The following is a 25730-nucleotide window of genomic DNA, read 5'->3' as shown; positions in this document are numbered from 1 at the left end:
ACGTTTAGCAAAGCATGAAACCCTAGTTGAGAAAGCCCGCCCTGGAGAAAATGACAGCTTGGCAGGATGGACAGTCCGACAATTCTCTCCCTGTCATTATTTATTGCATTTCTATACTGCCCTTCCAAATGGCTCAGGGCAGTAACCTAAATAATAGGTTACGAATTAACCCTGGATGACAACCAACACAATCATAATCAACTTTAATAGTATAAAACATCATTAAAAAAACAAGTAGCAATTTAGATGCATTTAGGTAACAGCGGCCTCCAGATATTCACTGCCCATAAGTCTCCAGGCCAGATCTCTCTCTAAAGGGGGTGTTTTGTGGGATGTTATTAAGTCGTTTACCCCCACTGAAAGCCTGGCGGAAAAGCTACGTCTGGCAGGCCCTGCGGAACTGTACCAGCTCTTACAGGGCCTGGATCTCCTTCGGGAGCTCACTCCACCAAGTCAGGGCCAATCCCAGGCTGGATTTGCTAACTCTAGCTGAAATGGGAGTGAATTCTGCATAGATTTGTGTAGTCTTTCTAAGGAGTTGCTACCAGTTTATCCTTTCTCTCCTGCCTCTCCCAACAGGTGAGTCACTTTTTGAACCCTTTCCAAGAACTAATTACAGCATCTTGTCTTTGATTCTGTAGAATTCTCCACAAAACAGTAGCCAAAAGAGATCTTTGCCTGAGGGACCAGGGATACAAGATTAACTTTTAGACAAAGCCCGGATGAATCAGTTGCCGGTCTCCCCTTGTATCATAAGGTTCTTTCCGTCCCAAGAGTCTGGAAACGCAGGTATTCTCAAATCAGAATTCTTGCAACCTCAGTCCCCGTTTGGAAAAAGATTGCTTCATTTGTACCTCAGCTTTCTCCCCACTGGGGAGCCCAGAGCCTCTTATACTGTCCTCCTCTGACTCCATTTTATCCTCACAACGGCCAAGTGAAGGAGGTTAGGTCACCCTCAGCCCCAAGGCCACCCAGCAAGCTTCCAGGGCACCTCTGAGGTTTCTCAAAGCCTGAGGGGTGTTTCAGGGGTTTCTCAATGGTAAGAAAAGAGTCCAGTGGCACCTTTAAGACCAACAAAGATTTATTCAGGGCACGAGCTTTCGAGTGCAAGCGCTCTTCCTCAGACTAAGAACTCCTTACATGACTGTAGGAAAATGAATTCGGTCACATTAGTAAACTGTGTCACACATCCAAATACAGCCAATGATAATTCTTTGCCAAAACAGCCAATCAGTCCCCTTGAAATTGAAATTGTTGTGCTTGCACTCGAAAGCGCACGCCCTGAATAAATCTTAAAGGTGCTACTGGATTTTATTGTGCTTACAATCACCTTCCCTTTCCTCTTATATGCCACTTTTCCCTACCCGAAGGCGTCTCAAAGCGGCTTACAATCACCTTCCCTTTCCTCTCCCCACAACAGACACCCTGTGAGGGAGGTGAGGTTGAGAGAGCCCTGAGATTACTGAAGAAGGAGAAGGAGAAGGAGAAGGAGAAGGAGAAGGAGAAGGAGAAGGAGAAGAAGAGTTGGTTCTTATATGCTGCTTTTCTCTACCCAAAGGAGTCTCAAAGCGACTTACAATCGCCTTCCCTTTCCTCTCCCCACAACAGACACCCTGTGAGGGAGGTGAGCCTGAGGGATCCCTGAGATTACTGCTCTGTCAGAACAGCTTCATCAGTGCTGTGACAAGGCCAAAGTCACTCAGCTGGTTGCATGTGGGGGAGCTTAATCTTACCTCGACAATTTCCTGCAGCTCATGGACAGGGTAAGATTAAGCTGTAAAAGTCTCTATATTTAGTCTTTTGTATTTCATGAAGATGATATAGCTCCTTATTTATGGTTTCCTTATCTTGTAGATCGAAAATATTTAGTTCTCCAGAGACCGTTTCACTAAAACAAAATGCTTATCAGAAATTGTTTGAGAACCAAGAAAACTAATACTTGAGTATTCATTCCCTAAATGATAATATATTTTGACTGTTTCGAAATAGAAGCTGTTTGATTATACTAGTAACACCTCTCGTTTACATTTTTTGCCTCTCATGGACTCATTTTTTATTCCTTTCATTTCCTGTGTGGTGCCATTTTTGTTACTACCTTGGTGTCAGCAACCCCTGGCATCTAATAATAGAATCGGGAAGGCTTGTAACTGTTATCAGAGTAAATAAGGCAGTGAGGTTGCACACCCTAATTTAAGATTGGTAAAAGTTTATTAAGGAATTACCATACTTGACAGTGCAGAGGAGAGACAGAGACAGGAGCTGACTACATGCCTAAATGAGAAAGAGAGCGAGAGAGACTGGAAGAAGACCCTGCAGGGGGCAAGAAGGTCAGATAGGGTAGTGAGGTCAGGACCCTCTCTTGTGTTATGTGTCATTCCTTGTCTCTCTCCAGATTGCTACTCTTAGGGGCCATTTCCTGCTTCTTCTCTGAAGCCAAAGTTCTTCTTCTCTGTACACCAGAAATTGTCTATTCCAACACCCCTTCTCAAGGTGTAGTGTACAAAGTCACAAGATGTCATAGTCCCATTGTATACGGCATTGGTCAGACCACACCTGGAGTCCTGTGTGAAGTTCTGGAGGCCTCACTTCAAGAAGAACGTAGATAAAATTGAAAGGGTACAGAGGAGAGCGACGAGGATGATCTGGGGCCAAGGGACCAAGCCCTATGAAGATAGGTTGAGGGACTTGGGAATGTTCAGCCTGGAGAAAAGGAGGTTGAGAGGGGACATGATAGCCCTCTTTAAGTATTTGAAAGGTTGTCACTTGGAGGAGGGCAGGATGCTGTTTCTGTTGGCTGCAGAGGAGAGGACACGCAGTAATGGGTTTAAACTACAAGTATAACGATATAGGCTAGATATCAGGAAAAAAATTCACAGTCAGAGTAGTTCAGCAGTGGAATAGGCTGCCCAAGGAGGTGGTGAGCTCCCCCTCACTGGCAGTCTTCAAGCAAAGGTTGGATACACACTTTTCTTGGATGCTTTAGGATGCTTAGGGCTGATCCTGCGTTGAGCAGGGGGTTGGACTAGATGGCCTGTATGGCCCCTTCCAACTCTATGATTCTATGATCCTGCGTTGAGCAGGGGGTTGGACTAGATGGCCTGTGTGGCCCCTTCCAACTCTATGATTCTATGAAAGTCCACAAGGTTCATTTTCTTACGTAGACTTTGAAATGTTTCTCTAGGGAGTGGCTTGGTGAGTGCATTTGCAATGATTTCATTTGTAGGACAGCAGTTCAACTTAACAAGCCCATTTTCCTTCATGTTCCTTACAAGGACCGTTTATGCACTGGAGGTTTCATGCCGGGCTGCAGGCAGGAGTTTTAGTCATGGCAGGTTGCCCACACAGGGGAGCATTTGGCCCGGTGCACCTCATCCACCCCTGATTTGTACTCCTGCATGAGAGGTGGGGCAATGAAATTCCCAGTGCATAAACGGTCAAGGGGATGCTTCACCTCAATTTGTTTAGTTCTCGAGTTGACATATGACAGGATGAGCCACTATCAACCAACCAGTAATTATTTTTGGAAATATTCTGTGATACTCGGAAGCATTTTCTTAAACCTCCATTTAATGTGACACTTCTGGGCACAGAAGTAACAAATTACTTCTTTGTTATTCACATTCAGAGATACGTGCGTCTCATTTGGCTGTGATTGCTTTTCAAACATTCTGTTCTTACACACCAAGCTGAAGACTTCATTGAGGAATTGAGTTCCCTTTGCCTCAATCTGAGATCCTATAGATATGAAACAGAAAGACTTATCAGGAGTATCACAATTAAATCCAGGCAGATCTTTCCCAGAGCTATGCAACTGTTGTGCTAATGCAAGCATTTCATCACGGTGATTTCTTAGATTCATCCCCTCTTTCATCTTGGTTGTATATAGCCACTCTAATAGATACATTTGACTTTTTAATGAGGCATTATCATAAAGCCTTTCAAGTTCCTCCCAAACAGCTTTAGCTGTACTCTAGTCTAATACTCTTAAAACTTCTCTATTAGTTAATCTCTTTATTATCAAACCTCTGGCCTTTTGATTCTGGGTGTCCCACATCTTCTGGGAATCTGGATTCGCATCATCTGGCCAAGGATTCTGTACATCACATATTCCAGCTTCAAGCAGACTGGTCTTTATTCACTCCTTCCAGATGAGGTAATTGTTCTCCATAAGCCTGTCTATCAAGTGGCCATGCTATGCACCAAAGGTGGTGGCCATATTTGATCCTTTGTTCTCACCTGCTCATGTTGAGCCCCAAGCGATTCTCCCAATTTAAACAGCCATATGCTTAATCTGGGCCCATAACCCCTTTTAGCAGAGTAAATAAGGCAGTAAGATTGCACACCCTGATTTAAGAACAAGTAAAAGTTTATTAACGAATTAACATACTTGATAGTGCAGAGGAGAGACAGAGACAGGAGCTGACTACTTGCCTAACTAAGAGAGAGAGAGAGAGAGAGAGAGAGAGAGAGAGAGAGAGAGAGAGATTAGAACTGTGGCTTCTGAGAAGAAGCAGGAAATGGCCCCTAAGAGTAGCAATCTGGAGACAGACAAGGAGAGAATGTCCTGACCTCACTATCCTATCTAACAGACTTCTTGCTGCCCCCTGCAGGGTCTTCTTAGAATCATAGAATCATAGAGTTGGAAGGGGCCATACAGGCCATCTAGTCCAACACCCTGTTTTTGTTTGGTGTAGTGGTTAGGAGTGCGGACTTCTAATCAGGCATCCCGGGTTCGATTCTGCGCTCCCCCACATGCAGCCAGCTGGGTGACCTTGGGCTCGCCACGGCACTGATAAAGCTGTTCGGATTTTCAGATAGTTAAGTGGATAGGGAATTGGTTAGAGAACCGCACTCAAAGAGTTGTTGTCAATGATGTTTCATCAGACTGGAGAGAGGTGAGTAGCGGGGTACCTCAGGGCTCGGTGCTCGGCCCGGTACTTTCTAACATATTTATTAATGATCTAGATGAGGGGGTGGAGGGACTACTCATCAAGTTTGCAGATGACACCAAATTGGGAGGACTGGCAAATACTCCGGAAGATAGAGACAGAGTTCAACGAGATCTGAACACAATGGAAAAATGGGCAAATGAGAACAAGATGCAATTTAATAAAGATAAGTGTAAAGTTCTGTTCCCTAGAAGCGTATCCCCCATCCAGTAGGCATGCTTTTCATTTTTCTGACCCCGATGCAGAACTTTACACTTATCTTTATTAAATTGCATCTTGTTCTCATTTGCCCATTTTCCCATTGTGTTCAGATCTCGCTGAACTTAAAGAGGGCTATCTTCTGGAGTATTTGCCAGTCCTCCCAATTTGGTGTCATTCTTCAGACATTGTCTATTCCAGACATTGTCTATTCCAACGGTAACTCTATTTATTCTATTATATTTGTACACCGCCCTCCCCTGAGGCTCCAAGGCCACGGTGGCAATCCCAGCAAACCTCCTTCCCTCTTCTCACCCTAAACAACCTGCCTCCAAAACTGCTTCCTTGGCAGATATTCCAGAATGACAAATTGCACATTCCTTCATACATGCATATTCTCCTGGTTTACCGTTCGTAATTTGTATACATCTCACATAATTAAAAAAGAACACACTTATGAAATAGATAGCTGCCATTTAGAATACAGTCATATGCGATAAAAACGGCTGTTGTAAAATGAACAATGACGGCAGGAGCCTTTATCAGCACTCCTCATCTCAGTCTTTCTTCGGCGTACAGGTTTGACAGCTCTCGGGTTCTGACGGTAGTGCGTGGAAGCAGAGATGTGGGGTTCGGATGCCGGTGTCTGGGTCTTCTCCTTCTTCCTTTGGGTGATAGGAAGTACTACCGGTGAGTAAGACTGTGATGATGGGGAAACTCCCCAGAAGAGCTTCTGTTAATGATTGTGGTTACTGGGTAGATCTATTTCGCTGGGATTCAGGGGTTAGACTGCCTCTGAACAGGGAGGCTCCGTTATGAATCATGATGATTGAAAGGAAAAGATAAGCCAGGTAAGGAGGGCACATTTTATAAGGAAGCAAGATTGTAATCTTCATTGGAAATACCTAAAGCAGATTGTAAGATTGTTAGTGGGTGGGCAGAAGGGACCGTGTTGGTGCTTGAGTCTTGTTGTCTTTTCTTGCATGCCCAGGGCCTTAGGCTGCCTATTCCTAAGGAGGTGGTGAGCTCCCCCTCACTGGCAGTCTTCAAACAAAGGTTGGATGCGCACTTTTCTTGGATGCTTTAGGATGCTTTGGGCTGATGCTGGGCTGATCTGGCAAAGGGTGCCAGATCAGTGAGCATGATATATTTGTACAGAAAGTACACTTTATTTTGTACAGCCTGTTTCAGTGTTCCATTGTCTCATTGAAGCTGTGCCTACAGGATTTAAGGTAAAGCTTTTACTGTGCTCTTACAAAGCTTTTACAAAGTGCCTTAACGGTAGAACCGCATGCAGTGGGGAAAGGGCGATTCTCTTTTTGTATCATTTTGTTCCTCCACCACCACACGTGGGAACTGAGTGAAAAACACCATTTATTTAAATTCCGATCTGATTGCACCACCAGGAGCGCAGAGGAGCCTGACCATGGTGGAAAGCTCTCTCTGCTATGGGTTATACTTGTCTTTCTCCAGGAATGAAACAAACTAGTCTAAGGTTAATATAAATTGTGATGAAATTCCATCCCCCTTCTTTTAGGCCTCTTGTGGTGCAGAGTGGTAAGGCAGCCATCTGAAAGCTTTGCCCAGGAGGCTGGGAGTTCGATCCCAGCAGTCGTCTCAAGGTTGACTCAGCCTTCCATCCTTCCGAGGTCGGTAAAATGAGTACCCAGCTTGCTGGGGGGTAAAGGGTAATGACTGGGGAAGGCACTGGCAAACCACCCCATATTGAGTCTGCCATGAAAACGCTGGAGGGCATCACCCCAAGGGTCAGACATGATCTGGTGCTTGCACAGGGGATACCTTTACCTATTATCTTTTAGGCAGTGGCAGATATTAAGTCTGCAGGCTCAGTAGGCACCAACACAGCTCTTTGAAACCATCAGCTCTTTATTAACTCCAAAACCAACTAGCAACAACAAACAGGGAACATAGGAACAACATGAACTTATATACAATTTGGCTAGCCTGCCAAAAAAAAACAGATTGGGGTAAGAGTGCTTATCAAAATGAGCAGGAAAACAAAGGCATAGACAGGAATGGCGAGGCTTGGAAAAGACTCCCCTGATAAACCCAAGCACACCTCATTCCCCCCTCCCTTGGGAAGGTGATGGCCTGCATTTCAAAGGAGACCAAACATTTGGTGCAATCTAAAATGCAAAGGTGTGGGCAAGACAGGGAGGCATCTCAGTTGTCCATCAGTGGGGAGATGGGTTTCAAGAGGAAACCAGGGGAAACGGATTTAACTATTCACAGAGCAGATAGTAAGGCCTGTTGGCAAATGGAACTGGAGGAAAAGGTCAGATTTCATTCTGTCTTCAACACTCCAGCAGGTTTGCCAGAAGTCACAGTGGTGCCTTCTGCACTTAAGAACATAGATGTTCTAAAACTTACTTGTGGATTGGCAGGTTGGATTTGGTAGTGGTTAACTGTGATCACATCAAGGCTTTTTGCAGGGACTGGAGTTTGTGCTAGGAGTACCTAGCCAACCAGGGGACCAGTCTCAGGATCCAGCTGGGAAACTGGCAGTTCGGGAAACCCGGGGTGATCTTTTTGAAACATAGCAGGGGTAGAGAGAACATCACACCCATGATGGACAAAGCTGAGCCATTCCAAGTTTGGGAACCTCTACTGGTCCCTGAACAACTCAGGGTGCTTCTGGGCTTCAACCAAACACCTCTACACTGGTTGCAGATTAGGAAGACTCCAAACTTCAATGGTGGTCATGGAAGACTGAGGAATTTGACCTGAGATTGGGACACTTTGCTGGACAGAACAACGTAACTGTAGACTTTCTTTCCAGGAAAGACGTAGAGCAGGGGTCCTCAAACTACGGCCCACGGGCCAAATCCGGCCCGCAGACGATTTTTATCCGGCCCGCCGGCCGGGTGTTTTTCCCTCCAGCCGCCTGTCACTTAGCAACCGACTCCCTGCAGTGCGCATGTGTGAAATTTGAGCTGCACTCTCTGAGTCCCGCCTTTTCTCCGTCTCTTCATTCTTCCTCTGTCTCTGGCGTGATTGGAGGGATAACGAGTATGCCTCTGCAAAGCCAGCGGCTGCCTGGTCGAGGTTAAAAACAAGCTAGGATTTTTTTTACACGTTAGGAGAGCCTTTTTTCTTAAGTTGGTTAGTTGGCTTGAGCTTAGAGCGCCAACGGGAAAATGAGGTTTGCAAGGCAGCGCAGGGTCTGCAGCACACAGCGGCTGCCCTAGAAAAACTCTGCTCTTGCAAGGATTTTAATGTTTACCCCCCTCCCCACCTTCCCGTTGGATCTTTTTTGCCAAGCTCTCCATTGTCAGCCGCCTTCCTCTGAAGAGAGACACGCCCCCCCATCACGTTAAAATAATTAGGAGAGCCTTTTTTCTTAAGTTGGTTAGTTGGCTTGAGCTTACAGTGGCAACAGAAAAATGAGGTGGAGGCAGGGAGCCACGGCCCGGGGCCAGGGCCTTCCCGGCACCGGGCCGCGGCCTGGTGGTTGGGGACCACTGCCTTACATCTTCCTCCAGCTGTCTGGGTGAGCACATCATTAATAGCTGCCTTCTCCAGACCTCAGTTCAGAGCTCTGTCTGATCTGATGAACTCAGCACGAAAGAGACCTTCCTCCTTGCTAACATGAGTTTTGTCACCTCTCTTTTCCCCAACCACTAACTAAGTCAGACAGGGCCAGAGAAGCGTTTCCTGAAATCTCCAGAAATGTTCTTCCTGAAGTCCCTCTAGTATTTAATTCCTCCAAATCTCTGCTTCATTGTCTAGACCAGCCTCTTTCAACCGTTTGACCATGGAGGAGCCCTGAAATAAGTGCTCACCCTTGGAAGTGATGTCAGTTGGACACACCTACCACTCACATTCCCCAAAAGTGACATAACCATCCACACCCTTCACCCTCCTTTTCCTCCCTCCCCCCAAATTTACTGCTACCACAGTGGCTATGCTGACCTAGCCGGCCACGCCCCATGGCCGCTATGCCCGAGGAGCCAGGGCTGCAAAGCCTCGCCAGGAGGTAAATCAGCACAGTGCAGGGGCAATGCAGGGAGTAGTCAAAACAAGCCAAGGTCGGAGTCCAGTTATCAAATATTTACACAAAGCTAGTCCACTTTACCAGGTGCGTTGTCAAAATCCTGTGCCAGGGTCAGAGAAGCCGAGGGAAACCAGTAATAATCAGTCCGATGTCCAAGAAGAATGGTCAAGCCGGTGCCAGGGGTCTCAGGAGCCAGGGGAAGTCAAAACGAAGTGCAGGAATTCAAAGCCGGACCGAGGGGTATCTGCATAAAATTGCTTCCACAAAGAAGCCTCTTGCCGGTTCAGCTAAAGGCAGCCCAGCTAATTCCCTGCACCTGGGGGAAGACTCACTCCGTCCTCCCCCAAAGTGCTTTCAGCTGGGCCCCATCTAAGTTGACAGCTCGCCTGCAGGGCCGTCTGCCAACCCCACCCTACGTTGTCGCCTGCGCCTTACGAGCGAATCATCGGAATCCGATCCAGCCTGCTGTTGCCGTGCCAGTGTCCGTGATCTCTCTGGTTGCCTGGAGCAGCCCTCCCCAGGGTCCTCGTCAGACTCCCCGGAGTCTTCAGCCTGATCTGGGTCAGCTGCTGGGTCCGATTACTCTGGCAGTTCGGGAGGAGACAGCGGGGGCGTGACAGTGGCCGTGTCTCATGCAGGCCAGAAAGAAGGGCAGGAGCTGAGAAGACAGCCCCATACCAGATCATAACTGTCTCCTCTCTCTTTGATTATTACATCTATGACCTACCCACTGAGCCCTTGGGGCAGAGGTGGCCAGTTCCCTATCTCAGCCTTTCTCAACTTTTCTACCATTGAGAAACCCCACAAACCTTCTTCAGGCTTCGAGAAACCCCAGAAGTGGCGCAATCATCTGAAATATGATTGGGAAGCAGAGCTGTAGACATGCCCACCTGGGGCCCCTCCCCTTCCCACTCCCTCCAAGCCCATCATTGGCCATTTTGGGAGGGTTGTCACTTGTCAACATAACCATATATGTTCATATCAACAAACTTAAAAAAAATATATAAAATTAATTAACTCCCACCCATTTGGGAAAGGGTTCCAGGGCCATCAAGAAACGCCAGTTTCATTTATTTACAGTATTTGCTGGCATATAAGACTACTTTTCCCCCCTGAAAAACATGCCTCCAAGTGGGGGGGTCGTCTTATACGCCGGGTGCACTTCAGTTGGGATACACATAGTTGCCCATAGTGGCCCATAGTACTGTATTTTGAGTGGAAATGTTGAGGGGTCGTCTTATACGCCCAGTCGTCTTATACGCCAGCAAATACGGTATTTATTTATTTATTAGATTGATTCCTCACCTCTCCCCGGAGGCCCGAGGCGAGTTACAGACATATATATGAAACCCTGGTTGAGAAAGCATGCCCTAGCTTGCCGCCCCTAACAACAATAACATGAAGGTGGGCTGGGGTGAATCTGGAAAACAATTGAATTGACTTCTTCCTCCCTAGAATCATAGATTCCGCCTGTCCTCTGCTCCGAAAGGGAGAAAGAAAATACTTTTAAAGCTCAGATGGTAGGTCTCTCTCGGTTCCAACCCCGAAAGGAAAAAAAAAATGTATTTCTTCAAAGTCCCTTTATCTTTTCTGTCTCTTGCCTAGCAAACAGGCCTTGCCTCCCCAAGTTTGTTGACAGCGACGACATGGTTTGTGTCTGCAATGCAACTTACTGTGACACGTTGGACTCTGTCTTCCTCCTGCCCAAGGGCTTCTACTCGAAGTATGTGTCCAGCAGGTCTGGCTACCGCATGGATTTCACAAGAGGAAGGTTCCAGCAAAACGGCACCTCTACTGGCTTCATGGGTACGCTGAAATACTATATTTGCAGGACGTCTCCCCTCTCTCCCCCTGTGTTCCATGCTTACCTTATCTCTTCTTTCCCTAAAGGGACAGACTATATCTTCAATGACTCTGAACGCCACCAGTACATCAAAGGCTTTGGTGGATCCCACACGGACGCTGCTGCGATCAACATCTTGAGCCTGTCTCCAGCAGCCCAAGACCAGCTGTTGAGATCCTACTTCTCCAGCTCTGGTGAGAGCACCCTGGGGTGGGGATTGGGACCCAGCAGCTGGCGGAGTGAGGACTGAGCCTCTTGAGAAGCAACGTTCTAGATTAGCCTAACTCTCAGCATATGGGAATTTGTGCATGTGTGTGTTTGTGTGATCAGAATGTGGGAATCGCCGCCCGAGGATGTAGTGATGGCCACAGAAATGAAAAGCTTTAAAAGGAGATTAGAGAGGATAACTCCATGGAGGATAACTCTTATCAATGGCTCCTAATGAGGGTGGCTGTTGGGAAATTTCACATTTAGGGGCAGTAAGCCTCTGAATCCCAAAGCCAGGAGGTGACATCTGCCCTGGTGCTGGCCCTGCAGAGGGACTGGCTGGCCCCTGAGTGAGGCAGGAGGCTGGACTGGAGGGACCCTCCCTGGTCTGACCCCGCAGGGCTCTCCTGTGTCCTTAGGAGGGGAAGGCCTCGGCCTCCCTGCCCTGTTGCTGGCCCTGCAGAGGGACTGGCTGGCCCCTGGGTGAGGCAGGAGGCTGGACTGGAGGGACCCTCCCTGGTCTGACCCAGCAGGGCTCTCCTGTGTCCTTATGAGGGGAAGGCCTCGGCCTCCCTGCCCTGTTGCTGGCCCTGCAGAGGGACTGGCTGGCCCCTGGGTGAGGCAGGAGGCTGGACTGGAGGGACCCTCCCTGGTCTGACCCCGCAGGGCTCTCCTGTGTCCTTAGGAGGGGAAGGCCTCGGCCTCCCTGCCCTGTTGCTGGCCCTGCAGAGGGACTGGCTGGCCCCTGGGTGAGGCAGGAGGCTGGACTGGAGGGACCCTCCCTGGCCTGACCCAGCAGGGCTCTCCTGTGTCCTTATGAGGGGAAGGCCTCGGCCTCCCTGCCCTGTTGCTGGCCCTGCAGAGGGACTGGCTGTCCCCTGTGTGAGGCAGGAGGCTGGACTGGAGGGACCCTCCCTGGTCTGACCCAGCAGGGCTCTCCTGTGTCCTTATGAGGGGAAGGCCTCGGCCTCCCTGCCCTGTGGCTGGCCCTGCAGAGGGACTGGCTGGCCCCTGAGTGAGGCAGGAGGCTGGACTGGACCCTCCCTGGCCTGACCCAGCAGGGCTCTCCTGTGTCCTTATGAGGGGAAGGCCTCGGCCTCTCTACCCTATTGTTATCACTCCAGAGGAACTGGTTGGCCTCTTTGTGAAAGAAGGGACTGAAAACAAAAAAAAACGTAACAGAAAGAGAATGAGAAACTCAATGTTGGCTGTCTGTACAAATGTAAATCATAAAATTATATAAGCCTTTATTATGCACACCTTGCAAAACTAAGAAATCAAATACATCCACAAAGCCCACAGGCGACTCATTAAAAAACATAATATGCATCATACAATTCTGAACCTTAGATCTAATGTGTTTCAACCCAAAATGGGACTTCTTAGAGGTCTAATTATGGACACACATAATGATGAAGCAAAAAGTACAGAAAACAACCCATACGATTATAGAAATTATTTTTTATAATGGCAAAATCCATTAAAATGGAACTGATAGAAGATGTCCATTTATCAGATAATGCAGTGGTCCCCAACCCCCGGTCCGGGGACCAGTACCGTTCCGTGGATCAGTCAGTACCGGGCCGTGGTTCCTCCTCGTCCTCCTTTCTGGCTGCTGCCTTGGGGGCTGCTCTGCCACTCTGCCGCCGGCTCACCTTTGGTGCTCTCCAGCGGCCACCATGGCTGGGGCTCCCCCTCGGCGTGGCACTGCGCAGCTGCTGCTGGCAGCGCCCCTAGTGGATGGCAGGAAGTCACGGGTGCTGGCAGGAAAGCAAGTGGAGCAGGGGCTCAGGTGTTGGCAACGTCCCTCGGCAAAAGACTAACCCCCCCCCAGGCCTCAGTAAAATTGTCAAGCGTTGACCGGTCCCCAGTGATAAAAAGGTTGGGGACCACTGTGATAATGGGTTCCATCTGTCAAACGGCTTGAAAATGCCAGCGTGTGTCATGAAGCCAGGGCACATGTGAAACCCAGCATCTGGCCTGGCACACCTGTGTCACTTTCATTCTAAACCAGACGTGATGCTCTATATCAGTGGTCCCCAACCTTTCCGAGGCTGGGGACCGGCAGGGCATCGGGCCGCGCCCCCGCGGACCGCGCCCCCGCGGGCCACGCCCGCAGATCGGGCCGCGCCCACGCCGCGCCCACGCCGCGCCCGCGGATCGGGCCGCACCCGAGCCGCGCCCGCGAGCCGCGCCCGGGCCGCGCCCATGGATCGGGCCGCGCCCACGGGCCGCGCCCGCGGAGCGGGCATGGCCCGCACAGGCGCGGCCCGGCCCTGATTCCCTCTCCCCGCCTCCCGCAGTAAGTAGCTTCCCGGGCTGCAAGCTTGCGGCCTGGGAAGTTTTTTACTGCGGGGGCGGGGCGGGGAGAGGGAGCCGCGGCCCGGTGCCATGGCCTTTGCGGCCCGGCACCGGGCCGCGGCCCGCAGGTTGGGGACCACTGCTCTATATGGCAGGGGTGGCCAAACTGTGGCTCTCCAGATGTCCATGGACTACAATTCCCATGAGCCCCTACCAGTTGGCAGGGGCTCATAGGAATTCTAGGCATGGACATCTGGAGAGCCACAGTTTGGCCTCCCCTGCTCTATGGCAGTGGTCCCCAACCTTTTTATCACCGGGGACCACTCAACGCCTTTTACTGAGGCCCGGTGGGGTGGGGGTAGTTTACTCCTCTCCTCTCAACCACTGCCCTAACGCTCTCTGATTGCTATGGTCATGTTTAAACATCCCTTCAAAATAAGATACAGACACACCACAACAATGAACATAAGGAACATTTTATTTTCATGGAAATTTTAACTCATGACAATGACAAATCAATGGGAACCCTGAGCTTGTTTCTCTGCAATGAGATAGTCCCATCTGGAAGGGATGGGAGACAAGGACACCCGAAGTGTGTTGTAAAGGGCCGGGGGGGATGAAGTAAAGGGTGGGGGGGGAGAAGGCGTCCTTCGGGGCCCACCTCCAATTAGTCGAAGGACCACATGTGGTCCGCCGCCCACAGGTTGGGGATGACTACTCTACGGGACACTCTAGCATTCTGCAGAAATCTCTGTAGTAAAGCCTCAGAGTTTCTGCAAAATGCTATGGCTTCCCCCTGTTTAAACCAGAAATGCCATAGGCACACAGGCATGATGTCAGCGCCAGGGCCACCTTAACAGCATTACAGGCTCCCGGGGAGAGCAGTGTACTGGGGATCCTCCCTTCCCAACCATTCAGAGGAATAAAAACATAAATTATCGATAAAATTAAACTTGTATTTATCGATACCTCCCACAAAATCAGTGTTCAAACATTAAAAAACAAGGCCTACATTCTACAATTTTCACATCTTATATAAGCAGCTTGTCCATTCATGTATCACGAACTATCTATACATGCCTAGATTAGCATGGGGCCCCTGTGCTTGTGGGGTCCCAGGGAACTGCCCAGCGTGGCCCTGCGTTACGGCAGCTCTGATGAGTGCTCCAGGCTCCTGGGAGTCGCCAGCTGCAGTCCAGAAACCCTGTCTTCAGTGCTTGACTGAAAGTCAGCCCAGTGAATGCCAGAAGACTTAATAGAGAGCCAGTTTGGTGTAGTGGTTAGGAGTGCGGACTTCTAATCTGGCAGGCCAGGTTTGATTCTGTGCTCCCCCACATGCAGCCAGCTGGGTGACCTTGGGCTTGCCATGGCGCTGAGAAAGCTGTTCTGACCGAGCAGTGATATCAGGGCTCTCTCAGCCTCACCCACCCCACAGGGTGTCTGTTGTGGGGAGAGGAAAGGGGAGGCGACTGTAAGCCGCTTTGAGCCTCCTTCAGGTAGGGAAAAGCGGCATATAAGAACCAACTCTTTTTCTTCTTTTTCTTCTTCTTCTTCTTCTTCTTTTCTTCTAATACAAGATGTTCCTTTTCCGAATCCTGAGTAAGCAGAACTTTTGCCTGCGAGGTTGACCACTTACTATGAGACTAAGGCATGGCTTCATTCCCAGACAACTTGTTATGGGCTCCGCCTCCTGCAGCAGCCATTTTGTGGCGCTGAAAAGATGCCCACAGGTTTCAAAAGGCTGAAGTTGCTGGAAGGTGCAGCACTGAACTAGGCGGAGCAGCGCTGCAAAAGTGGGTTGCCAAGACCGTCTTTTCTGCCTTGTCTCTGCAGGAATTGAGTACAACCTTCTGCGAATGCCCATTGCGGCCTGCGATTTCTCCACGCACCCCTACACTTACGACGACATACCGTACGATTTTGACCTGAAGTATTTCCAATTAGCGATGGAGGATATCAAATTCAGAGTGAGTAAATCCCATGGAAGGCTCTCTTCCGCCCTCCAGTGGCTCTTCTGAAAATGACCTCTTCTGCAGAAGAGCTGTGATTATTACTCAGGCAGAGTTTTGTGGAACCTTAAAGATGACTGCATTGGACATAGCGGACGTATCTGATGGGGCCCAGTCCGCGTAAGGTGTGTGGTTTTCAGTCTTCCTAATGCCACAACCCTTTAATACAGTTCCTCATGTTCTGGTGACCCCCAACCATAAAATGATGCAAGTGTTCTTTCACAGAAATTAAACCCAAACTGACCAATGGGGTGAAGACCCATTGTTCATGATGATTGTATATAAATTGGGTTTTTTTTCTGGGGTTTCTCAGTTCAGTTCTGCCTCTTGTCCCACCATGCCGATCTTGCTCTTTTCTGCTGCTCCAAATGCTCTATCTTGATCTACCCCGCAAGGCTGTTGTGTGGATTGCCCCCCCCCGGCCAAACTGCTTGCCCTGCTGTGACCCCTGAGAAAAGGTCATTCAACCACCAAAGGGGTCCCGACTCCCAGGCTGGGCTTAATTATTATAAAGGCTTTTTTTTTACTGGTCCTACCTACATCCATATTATCACTACGAGTGTCATGGCATTTTATGGTTTTCTGTATTGGGGTCCACTGACACTTCTTCTGGTACCCACCAAGTGTTTGTGCCTGTGGCCAAGTGGGAGTTTTGACCAGCAAGGTTTCCGATTGGCCACTGGAAATCTGGTTGGCCGTGCAGGTTTTTATAAACATTGCCTCGCGGCGGCTTCACTATGGGCCCGACAGTGAGCTGTGGTGGCCATTTTGTGGCTGACTCCACTTCCTGCGGCAGCCATTTTGGGACATACATTTTGCGGCTGTCCCCCATCATGCTATGTAAGAATTCCAAACATGCCTGCAGGGTCAAAAACAACGGCGACCTTTGTTCTATGCAGTATTGTGGCTTGAGCTCCATTAATATTTACTGTGGCTATTAGGATTCCCTGCCCCCTTGTGACCTTCTCAATTATTCCTACCGCTGCAGTCCCACATGACCTCCAATGATGCCTCTGAAGGACCCCTAGAAGGGAGTGGGGAGTCCTCACAGGTGGGGATGAACCAACATTGTCTCCCCCAATCTCTTGGTTAGGCTCAACTCCTCGCTCAATTCCCATCTTCGTTCTTCGCCTTCCTCCAGCCTTTTTCAACTTTTTAAATGTTGAAAAACTCCTGAAACTTTAATCAGGCTTTGAGAAACCCCAGAAGTGGCGCAATCGTGCAGAATATGGTTGGGAAGCAGAGCTGTGGACACGCCCACCAGAGGCCCCTCCCCTTTCCACCCTCTTCAGGCCCATCATGGGCCATTTTGGGAGGGGTGAGTTGACATGTCCATATATGGTCATAACACCCGATAAATGTTTAACAACTTTAAAAATATATTAAAAATTAATTAACTCTCACTCATTTGGGAAACCCTTCCAAGGCCAACAAGAAGCCCCAGGGTTTCACGAAACCCTGGTTGAGAAATCCGTCCTTAATGGAATCCAAATAGCTATTTCTCCTTTCTCTCACCTCCACCCTGAGCTTGCATGAAGAGCTATTTCCTTGTAGTGTTCTGAAATCTTCCTTCTGGCCATGTTTTTCCTGGACTCATTGTATATCTTGAAGGTACTGGCTCAGGTATGAACCTCGTGATTTCCCCCTGCGTCATGACTATTCACAAAAGACACTGGAATAAGGACTCCCAGGGCCCTGCACCTGGAAGACCCCCACATCTTACATGGATGACCCCTACGCCCAGTTCCTTTCCACCCCATCTGCCATTTTTCTTGCGTTTCCCCTAGCAAGTCTCCCAGCCTTTTCTTTCACACAGCTCTTGGCCTGTCGTCCTCTTTCTTCAATGGCAACAAACATATTGCTTGTTGGATCCTCATTGTCCAGTCTGCTTATCGGGTCCTCCTTACCTCTTCCCGTAGATCCCCGTCCTCCAACACATCATGGCTGTAGCCCAGCGGCCCATCTCCATTGTTGCCAGCCCATGGACTGCACCTGCCTGGCTGAAGACCAATGGCCAGGTAAAGGGGAAAGGCCAGCTGAGAGGGAAAGCAGGAGATCGTTTCCACAAGACCTGGGCCAACTACCTCATCAGGTAACTCTGAGTGCCTCTGCAGAACTTGGGAAGAATAAGAGCTGCTTGATCTTTTGCTCTGTGGATGGATTCAGGGGGAAATGGGAATTCGCCCATGGCCATAACCAACATGGCAGCTCACGGACGGTGTCAGAGCAACAGCCCAGTCCTCTAAGACAGGGGTAGTCAACCTGTGGTCCTCCAGATATCCATGGACTACCCCATGAGCCCCTGCCAGCATTCATGGACATCTGGAGGACCACAGGTTGACTACCCCTGCTCTAAGAGAGTAAACAGGAGTTGAAAAGATGTATCCCCAGAAAGTCAATCATTAATTGCATTTACTAGCGAGTGATGATATTTAGTTTAACCTGTTTTTAATATCTGTTGTGAGGTCTTATGAAATCACAGCTAAGGAGCAGTAGGGTTGCCAGCTCTGGGTTGGGGAATACCTGGAGACTTTGGGGGTGGAACTGGGAGTGGGTGGGATTTGGGACAGGGAGCGACTTCAATGAGAGCTTTTGGCATTCCGCAGGGCCTGCATAATGGAGCTCTTCCACCAGGTCTATGGTTGAGGCCGGCACACTAAGGAAGACCTATATGACCCCCCCTCCATGATACAGCTGTGTGTATGGTGGCTATGGAGTACATCTGCCCCCTCTTCCCTCCTCCCTCTAGAACAGGGGTAGTCAAACTGCGGCCCTCCAGATGTCCATGGACTACAATTCCCAGGAGCCCCTGCCAGCATTTGCTGGCAGGGGCTCCTGGGAATTGTAGTCCATGGACATCTGGAGGGCCGCAGTTTGACTACCCTTGCTCTAGAAGAAGAAGAAGAGTTGGTTCTTATATTCCGCTTTTCCCTACCCGAAGGAGGCTCAAAGCGGCTTACAGTCGCCTTCCCTTTCCTCTCCCCACAACAGACACCCTGTGGGGTGGGTGAGGCTGAGAGAGCCCTGATATTCCTGCTCAGTCAGAACAGTTTTATCAGTGCCGTGGCGAGCCCAGGGTCACCCAGCTGGCTGCATGTGGGGGAGCGCAGATTCGAACCCGGCATGCCAGATTAGAAGTCCGTGCTCCTAACCACTACACCAAACTGGCTCTAGGAGATTTTTTCAGGGGAATGGGTGGAGTCAATGCAGAAATTGTTTTTTTTTTACGCCATATCCTATTTTATCTTCTCATTTTTCGATTGCATGTTTGTCTGTGGTTTTAAGGGGAGTTTTATTGGGGATTTTATACTGACCTTGTAACCCGCCACGAGCCATTTGGGAGTGGCAGGTAAGAAATGGAAGTAATAAATAAATATAATGATAATATAATTCTTTGGAGTCAACCCTCCCAAGCAGCCATTTTCTCCAGGGGCAATGACTTCCCTAGTCTGAAGGTAATTCCAGGGGATCCCCAGATCTCATAGGTGACTGGCTTCCCTACAGAGTGGTATAAAGTTAAAGGTAAAGGTATCCCCTGAGCAAGCACCGGGTCATGTCTGACCCTTGGGGTGACGCCCTCTAGCGTTTTCATGGCAGACTCAATACGGGGTGGTTTGCCAGTGCCTTCCCCAGTCATGACCGTTTACCCCCCAGCAAGCTGGGTACTCATTTTACCGACCTCGGAAGGATGGAAGGCTGAGTCAACCTTGAGCCGGCTGCTGGGATCGAACTATCAGCCTCATGGGCAAAGCTTTCAGACGGCTGCCTTACCACTCTGCGCCACAAGAGGCTCTTCACAGAGTGGTATATTATTATTATTATTATTATTATTATTATTATTATTATTATTATTATTATTATTATTATTATTATTAAATTTAAATCCCGCCTCCCCCCGGAGGCTCGAGGCGGGTCACATAAAAACCAATCCCCTAAAACAATAAAAGCACAATAAAACATGATACAATTAATACAAAAGTTAAGACAAGAATGGCGGCAAAATTCAATATAGCTAACCCAATTCCACACCCACTAAGAAGGGAAAGGGAGGGGGCAGATGACAGACCCAACCATCACATTTGCGAGGGGGGCTAGATCTTCTTGCTGCCCGGCCTCAATTGAAAGCCTGGCGGAAGAGCTCCGTCTTGCAGGCCCTGTGGAATGATGACAATTCCCGCAGGGCCCGCAGCTCTTCCGGGAGCTCGTTCCACCAGGTTGGGGCCAGGACCAAGAAGACCCTGGCCATGGTTGAGGCCAGGCGAGCTTCCTTGGGACCGGGAATGACCAATAGGTTAGCCCCCACAGAGCGTAAGGCCCTGGGGGGGCATAGGGTGATAGGCGGTCCCTCATATACACTGGGCCAGATCACGGATGGCCTTGAAGGTCAAAACCAAAACCTTGAACTTGATCCGGAAGAAAACCGGTAGCCAATGCAGCTGGCTGGATGTGAGCCCTCCATGGTGTAGCTGTGAGGACTCTAGCAGCCGCATTTTGGACAAGTTGCAGTTTCCAGATCAAGCACAAAGGCAGGCCAGTGTAGAGCGAGTTACAGAAATCTAATCTGGTGGTGACCACCGCATGGATCACTGTGGCCAGGTGTTCAGAGGACAGATAGGGCGCTAGTAGCCGAGCCTGGTGGAGATGGAAAAATGCCTGGCCAGCTACCTGTTTGACCTGTGTCTCGAGTGTTGGACTGTTTATGCACTGGAGGTTTCATGCTGGACTGCAGGCTGGAGTTTTAGTCGTGGCAGGTTGCCCCATCTCTTCCTGCACCCACACGGGGGAACATTTGGCCTGGTGCACCTCATCCACCCCCCGATTTGTGCTCCTGCATGGGAGCTGGGGCAGAGAAGTTCCCAGTGCATAAACGGTCTTAGTGAAGCCTCCATGGTCACCCCCAGGTTTCTGGCCTGAGACGTGATCTTAAGTTGCATCCTGGCCTAGGAGGGCAAGCTCTCTTATATAAATGTAACAACAAATTGTTCCTAGTTCAGGTTAGGAACTAGGAATTCCTGGAATCATCACGCAGGAATTTGGGTGATTTTTCTTTTTTTTTTTTTAGGGATCTCTATGCTGCACAACCTGTTGAGAGAAAGAAAATATAGAAGTTGTTTTTTATATCCCAGTTTTCACTGCCTGAAGGAGTCTCAAAGTGGCTTACAAACACCTTTCCCTTCCTCTCCCCACAAGATATACCCTGTGAGGGAGGTGAGGCTGAGGAAGCACTGATGTTACTGCTCCATGAGAACAGCTTTAACAGGACTGTGACTAGCCCAAGGTTACCCAGTTGGCTGTGTGTGGAGGAGCGGGGAATCCAACCCAGCTTATACCGCTATACCAGGCTGGAGTTTTTTGAGAGGATACAGATACTACAGATTTCTGAAGAACGTCATAGCTAGTGAGATAAATCCATTTAAATTGGGGAAATTAAATTAGCAATTAAAAACCTGAAGAATGGTAAACTGCCAGAACTTGATGTATTAGTAATGAATTCTAGGAAAGGTTTATAGATGAAATTTCGCCATGAGATTGTATTTGAGTATGATCCTTTTAGAGCATACAAGAAAGAGTTGAAGTGTCCTTTGGATGCTTATAATACAATTATCTCGAAAGCGGGGAAGGATATTTCTAAATTGCCAAGCTCTAGACCTACATCCTTGTTTAATGTTAAGTTCAAAATACGAGCTTTAATACTAATTTAGAGATTACAAGGGATTATGAAAAATTACATTGGATTAGATCAGAGAGTTTTTCTGGCCTGGTGCCATATGCCAGTGGTCCCCAACCTGCGGGCCGCGGCCCGGCGCTGGGCCGCGAAGGCCATGGCGCCGGGCCGCAGCTCCCTCTCCCCGCCCCCCCTCCCCCGCAGTGAAAAACTTCCCAGGCCGCAAGCTTGCAGCCCGGGAAGCTACTTACTGCGGGAGGGCGGGAAGAGGGAATCAGGGCCGGGCTGCGCCCGTGCAGGCGCGGGCGCGGCCGGGCGCGGCTCGATGTGCAGGCGCGGCCCGCGGGCGCGGCCATAAGCGTGAGCATAGCCCGCGCGGGCGCGGCCCAATGCCCTGCCGGTCCCCAGCCTAATAAAGGTTGGGGACCACTGCCATATGCCAAGTAATATTCATAGGCCTCTATATGTTCTCAGAATAGAAAGGCCTGATATCGTTGCAGACCAGTGTCAATTCCCAGCGGCCTTTCTTTTCATGCAAGCTGAAAGCTTTTAGTCATCTTGGATTTCTTGAAAGAAACGATGAAGGACTTTGGGGTTAGCTCGGGAATCTGTAACGGAAAGGTCTGTTATATGCTGGTCCAAGGGAAGAAGAAGAAGAGTTGGTTCTTAGATGCTGCTTTTCTCTACCCAAAGGAGTCTCAAAGTGGCTTAGAGTCGCCTTCCCTTTCCTCTCCCCACAACAGACACCCTGTGAGGGAGGTGAGGCTAAGAGATCCCTAAAATTACTGAAGAATAAGAAGAGCTGGTTCTTATATGCTGCTTTTCTCTACCCAAAGGAGTCTCAAAGCGGCTTACAGTCGCCTTCCCTTTCCACTCCGCACAACAGTCACCCTGTGAGGCAGGCGGCATTGAGAGAGCTCTGACAGGACTGTTCTGTGAGACCAGATCTCAAGATTGTGACTAGGCCAAGGTCACCCATCTGGCTGCAGGGGGAGGAGCAGGGAATTAAACCCAGATCACCAGAACAGAAACCGTCATTCCTAACCACTATACCAAGCTGGCTGAGAGTCAGGCAAAGGCCAAGGATTAAAACTGAGGGCACAAGCCTAACCTGTGTTCTAATATCACCTTTAAACTTATATACACCTACGGATAAAGTACCAGTTTTATTAATGTTATTTATTTATTTATATTTTTACTTTTAGCCTGCCACTCCTGAAAAAACAGCTTTTGGTGGGCTACAAATAATTATTCCCTCATTTAAAAAAAAACAAAAAAACGAACAGTCCCAACAACTATTTGTCCAGTGGCAACCCCCCCACCCCCCCCTCCGGTCGGTGGTTCCTGCCTCAGAGGGTGGGAAGATTGATGACCTGGCTCTGAAGAAGTGTGTTATCTGTTCTGAGTGGACCACGGAAGGGCAGGATAAAAGATTTAAATTATGTAATATTATTATTAATTATTATTTATTAATTATTATTTATTAATTATTATTTATTAATTATTATTTATTATTATTATTTATTATTATTTATTATTAATTATTATTTATTATTATTATTATTATTATTATTATTATTATTATTATTGATCCCACCTGGAGGCTGGCATCCCTACTATGTTCCAAACCCTGGACCCTATTATATTTTTATTCTTATACTTTGATTGATTGCCCACCGTTTCCAGTGGCTCACAGCGGGTTACATCAGTCTGAATAAAACACCGTTAAAAAACCCATTAAGACCCCAGACATTTAAAACAATCACAATACGAATGAGCATAATATAAAAGAGAAGGCCCTCTTATGTGAAGGGGCAGGGGGGAATCTATACCTGTTTTTATAATAATAAACTATTTCTTAAAAGCCTATAGACAAAAGATATTTATTCTTAAAAGCTTATAGACATTTATTCTTAAACGCTTATAGACTTTGAGTCAGACCTAAATTTGAGTCAGACTTAAATAATATTTGAGTCAGACTTAAATTGTGGAGATTTGATTTCACACATGAAGCTGCCTGATTCACATCAGTTTTGTCTACTCAGATGGGCAGTGGCTTTCCAAGGTCTCAGACAGAGGTCTTTTGCATCACCTACTGCTTGGTCCTGTAACTGGAGATGCCAAGGATTGAACCTGGGACTTTCTGCTCGTCGAGCAGATGCCCTACCGCTGAACCAACCCCGCTCTCTGCCACGAGGCAGCTTCCTGAGGATGCTGAGCAGTTGTTGCCTCTCACCTTAACCTGCTTCACGGGGTTGTGTGAAAGATGAACCAGAAGAGTAGAAAGCCGTGTATCTCATTCTGCACACCTTGGATAATGCTCTTTCAATACCCTTTAGAAGGAGATTTTCCTGTTCCGCACAAGAAAATGCAACTGTGAAACATATTGAAAGCGCAGTATCCATCATGTGCAGAGTGAGGGTAAAGGACTAGGAGCTTGTTTTGTCTAATTTAATGAGGGCTGAAAATCCAGGAAAGGAGCCAAGAGGGGCCAATCCCCATTCACGCCACGTGATGCTAACCTCTCTCTCCTCCGTGTGCTGGACTCCAGGTTTCTACAAGAATACGCCAAATACAACATCAAGTTCTGGGCTATGACCTCTCAGAACGAGCCAAGAATCTCCTTGGTTGCCATGGAGGATTTCCCCACCATCAAGTACACACCCGAGGAGCAGCGCGACTTTATCATGCTGGATCTGGGCCCTGCGCTGGCCGCCAGCGAGCACAGAGATGTCCTCATCCTCATGCACGATGACGTGCGGCTCAGCTTGCCCAGGTGGGCCGAAGTGGTACGGGATCGATCGCTGCCTCTCGGCTAGGACGGCCAAGAGCAGTGGGTATTTTCCTGGTGGCGGGAAGTCAACTTGCGGCTGACTTATGGTCACCCCAATGAGTTTTCAAGGGAAGAGACAAACAGAGGTTGTCGGCCTTTGTATAGCAACCCTGGACTTCCTTGGCGGGCTCCTGTCAAAGCTGTAAACAGGGCCAGTAGAGCTGCCAAGAACTCTGGTCGAGGCGGAAGGTCTTCCATTATCTGAACACACCTCACTACCCACCTTCCCCCAAGCTGGAACAACACCGCACTATGTGCTGGCATTGCCTGGAAGTTAGCAAATCGGGGTCATTGGGAGGGGGGGGAAGGGCTCTGGTTTGGGAGGAAAACACTATGGCTTGAAGCAAATTCTACCATAGAGTCTTGTCCAAAAGTCTCCACTCCCCCATAACCCTGATGTGTCATGGAAAGTCACAACCTTGACTCTCCATGATACAGGAGCATTTGCCTCATTATATTCAAACATTAACAGGGACGGACTCATTGCCACTGATGAAAGCCAGACTGAAAATGGAAAACAAATCTAGAGACCGTTTTGGCAGAGTCAAAGCCTAAATAAATAACATAAGAGACTTTTTATCTTCTTATGCTTTATTAAGCCACTGGATAGTTTGCATGTGGAGGAGGAGCAGGGAATCAAACCAGAAACGAATCAGACGAGAAGTCGCCGCGTTTACCACACTGGCTCTTTCGCAGGTCCCTTCCCGTTCTCAGTTTCTATGTTTCCCTTCTTGACACCATTTATTTATTTCATTTGTTTCTGTCCTTCCCCCCTCGCTCCCCTCTCCTCCATTCGATGCTCACAACGAATCAGGGAATACAAGGTGGGAGACGAACCTGGGGCAGCTTTTTATAAGATTGTCCGTCTTCCTTTCTTTGTTAGGTCCTTGGAAACAGCAGCGCGTCTAAGTACATCTCTGGCATTGGAATCCACTGGTATATGGATGCAGTGATCTGTGCCGATTGTACCCTGGGGGCCACCCACCGCCTCTTCCCGGATGTCTTCCTGCTCTACACAGAGGCTTGTAACGGCTTCCTGCCTTGGGACACTAAAGTGCTTCTGGGCAGCTGGGACCGAGGCGCTCGCTACTCCAAAAACATCATAGAAGTAAGCATGGGAACATGCGAATGTCAGAATAGCCGTGCTGGATCAGACTGTTCCAAGGGACCAAGCCCTGTGAAGATAGGTTGAGGGACTTGGGAATGTTCAGCCTGGAGAAAAGGAGGTTGAGAGGAGACATGATAGCCCTCTTTAAGTATTTGAAAGGTTGTCACTTGGAGGAGGGCAGGATGCTGTTTCCGTTGGCTGCAGAGGAGAGGACACGCAGTAATGGGTTTAAACTTCCAGTACAACGATATAGGCTAGATATCAGGAAAAAAATGTCCACAGTCAGAGTAGTTCATAGAATCATAGAATCATAGAATCATAGAATCATAGAATCATAGAATCATAGAGTTGGAAGGGGCCATACAGGCCATCAGAGTGCTGAACTACTCTGACTGTGAAAAACTTTTTCCTGATCTCTAGCCTATATCGTTGTACTTGAAGTTTAAACCCATTCAGCAGTGGAATAGGCTGCCTAAGGAGGTGGTGAGCTCCCCCTCACTGGCAGTCTTCAAGCAAAGGTTGGATACACACTTTTCTTGGATGCTTTAGGATGCTTTGGGCTGATCCTGCGTTGAGCAGGGGGTTGGACTAGATGGCCTGTA

General features: G+C 48.7%; 1 protein-coding gene across 6 annotated transcripts in view; it reads left to right on the top strand.

The window, feature by feature from the left end:
* Nucleotides 1-25730, top strand: part of LOC143830216 (lysosomal acid glucosylceramidase-like) — a 43068-nt gene that overhangs the window by 9982 nt on the left and 7356 nt on the right. For 3 of the 6 annotated variants that reach the window (XM_077322354.1, XM_077322375.1, XM_077322344.1), the window contains exons 2-8: nucleotides 5727-5837; nucleotides 10768-10968; nucleotides 11053-11199; nucleotides 15347-15480; nucleotides 17442-17614; nucleotides 23739-23976; nucleotides 24904-25128. In XM_077322354.1, the coding sequence (XP_077178469.1) occupies nucleotides 5771-5837; nucleotides 10768-10968; nucleotides 11053-11199; nucleotides 15347-15480; nucleotides 17442-17614; nucleotides 23739-23976; nucleotides 24904-25128 (1185 nt within the window). In that variant the 5' untranslated portion in view covers nucleotides 5727-5770. Of the gene's footprint in view, nucleotides 1-1625; nucleotides 1764-5726; nucleotides 5838-10767; nucleotides 10969-11052; nucleotides 11200-15346; nucleotides 15481-17441; nucleotides 17615-23738; nucleotides 23977-24903; nucleotides 25129-25730 lie in introns of those variants that run through there. The other 3 variants (XM_077322380.1, XM_077322388.1, XM_077322365.1) reach the window with 2 other exon arrangements.

Source organism: Paroedura picta, chromosome 1, assembly GCF_049243985.1.
Source record: "Paroedura picta isolate Pp20150507F chromosome 1, Ppicta_v3.0, whole genome shotgun sequence".
In the NCBI taxonomy this organism is placed as follows: Eukaryota; Metazoa; Chordata; class Lepidosauria; order Squamata; family Gekkonidae; genus Paroedura; species Paroedura picta.
The sequence above is the reverse complement of the archived record's forward strand: the minus strand, read 5'-3'. Positions and strand labels throughout refer to the sequence as shown.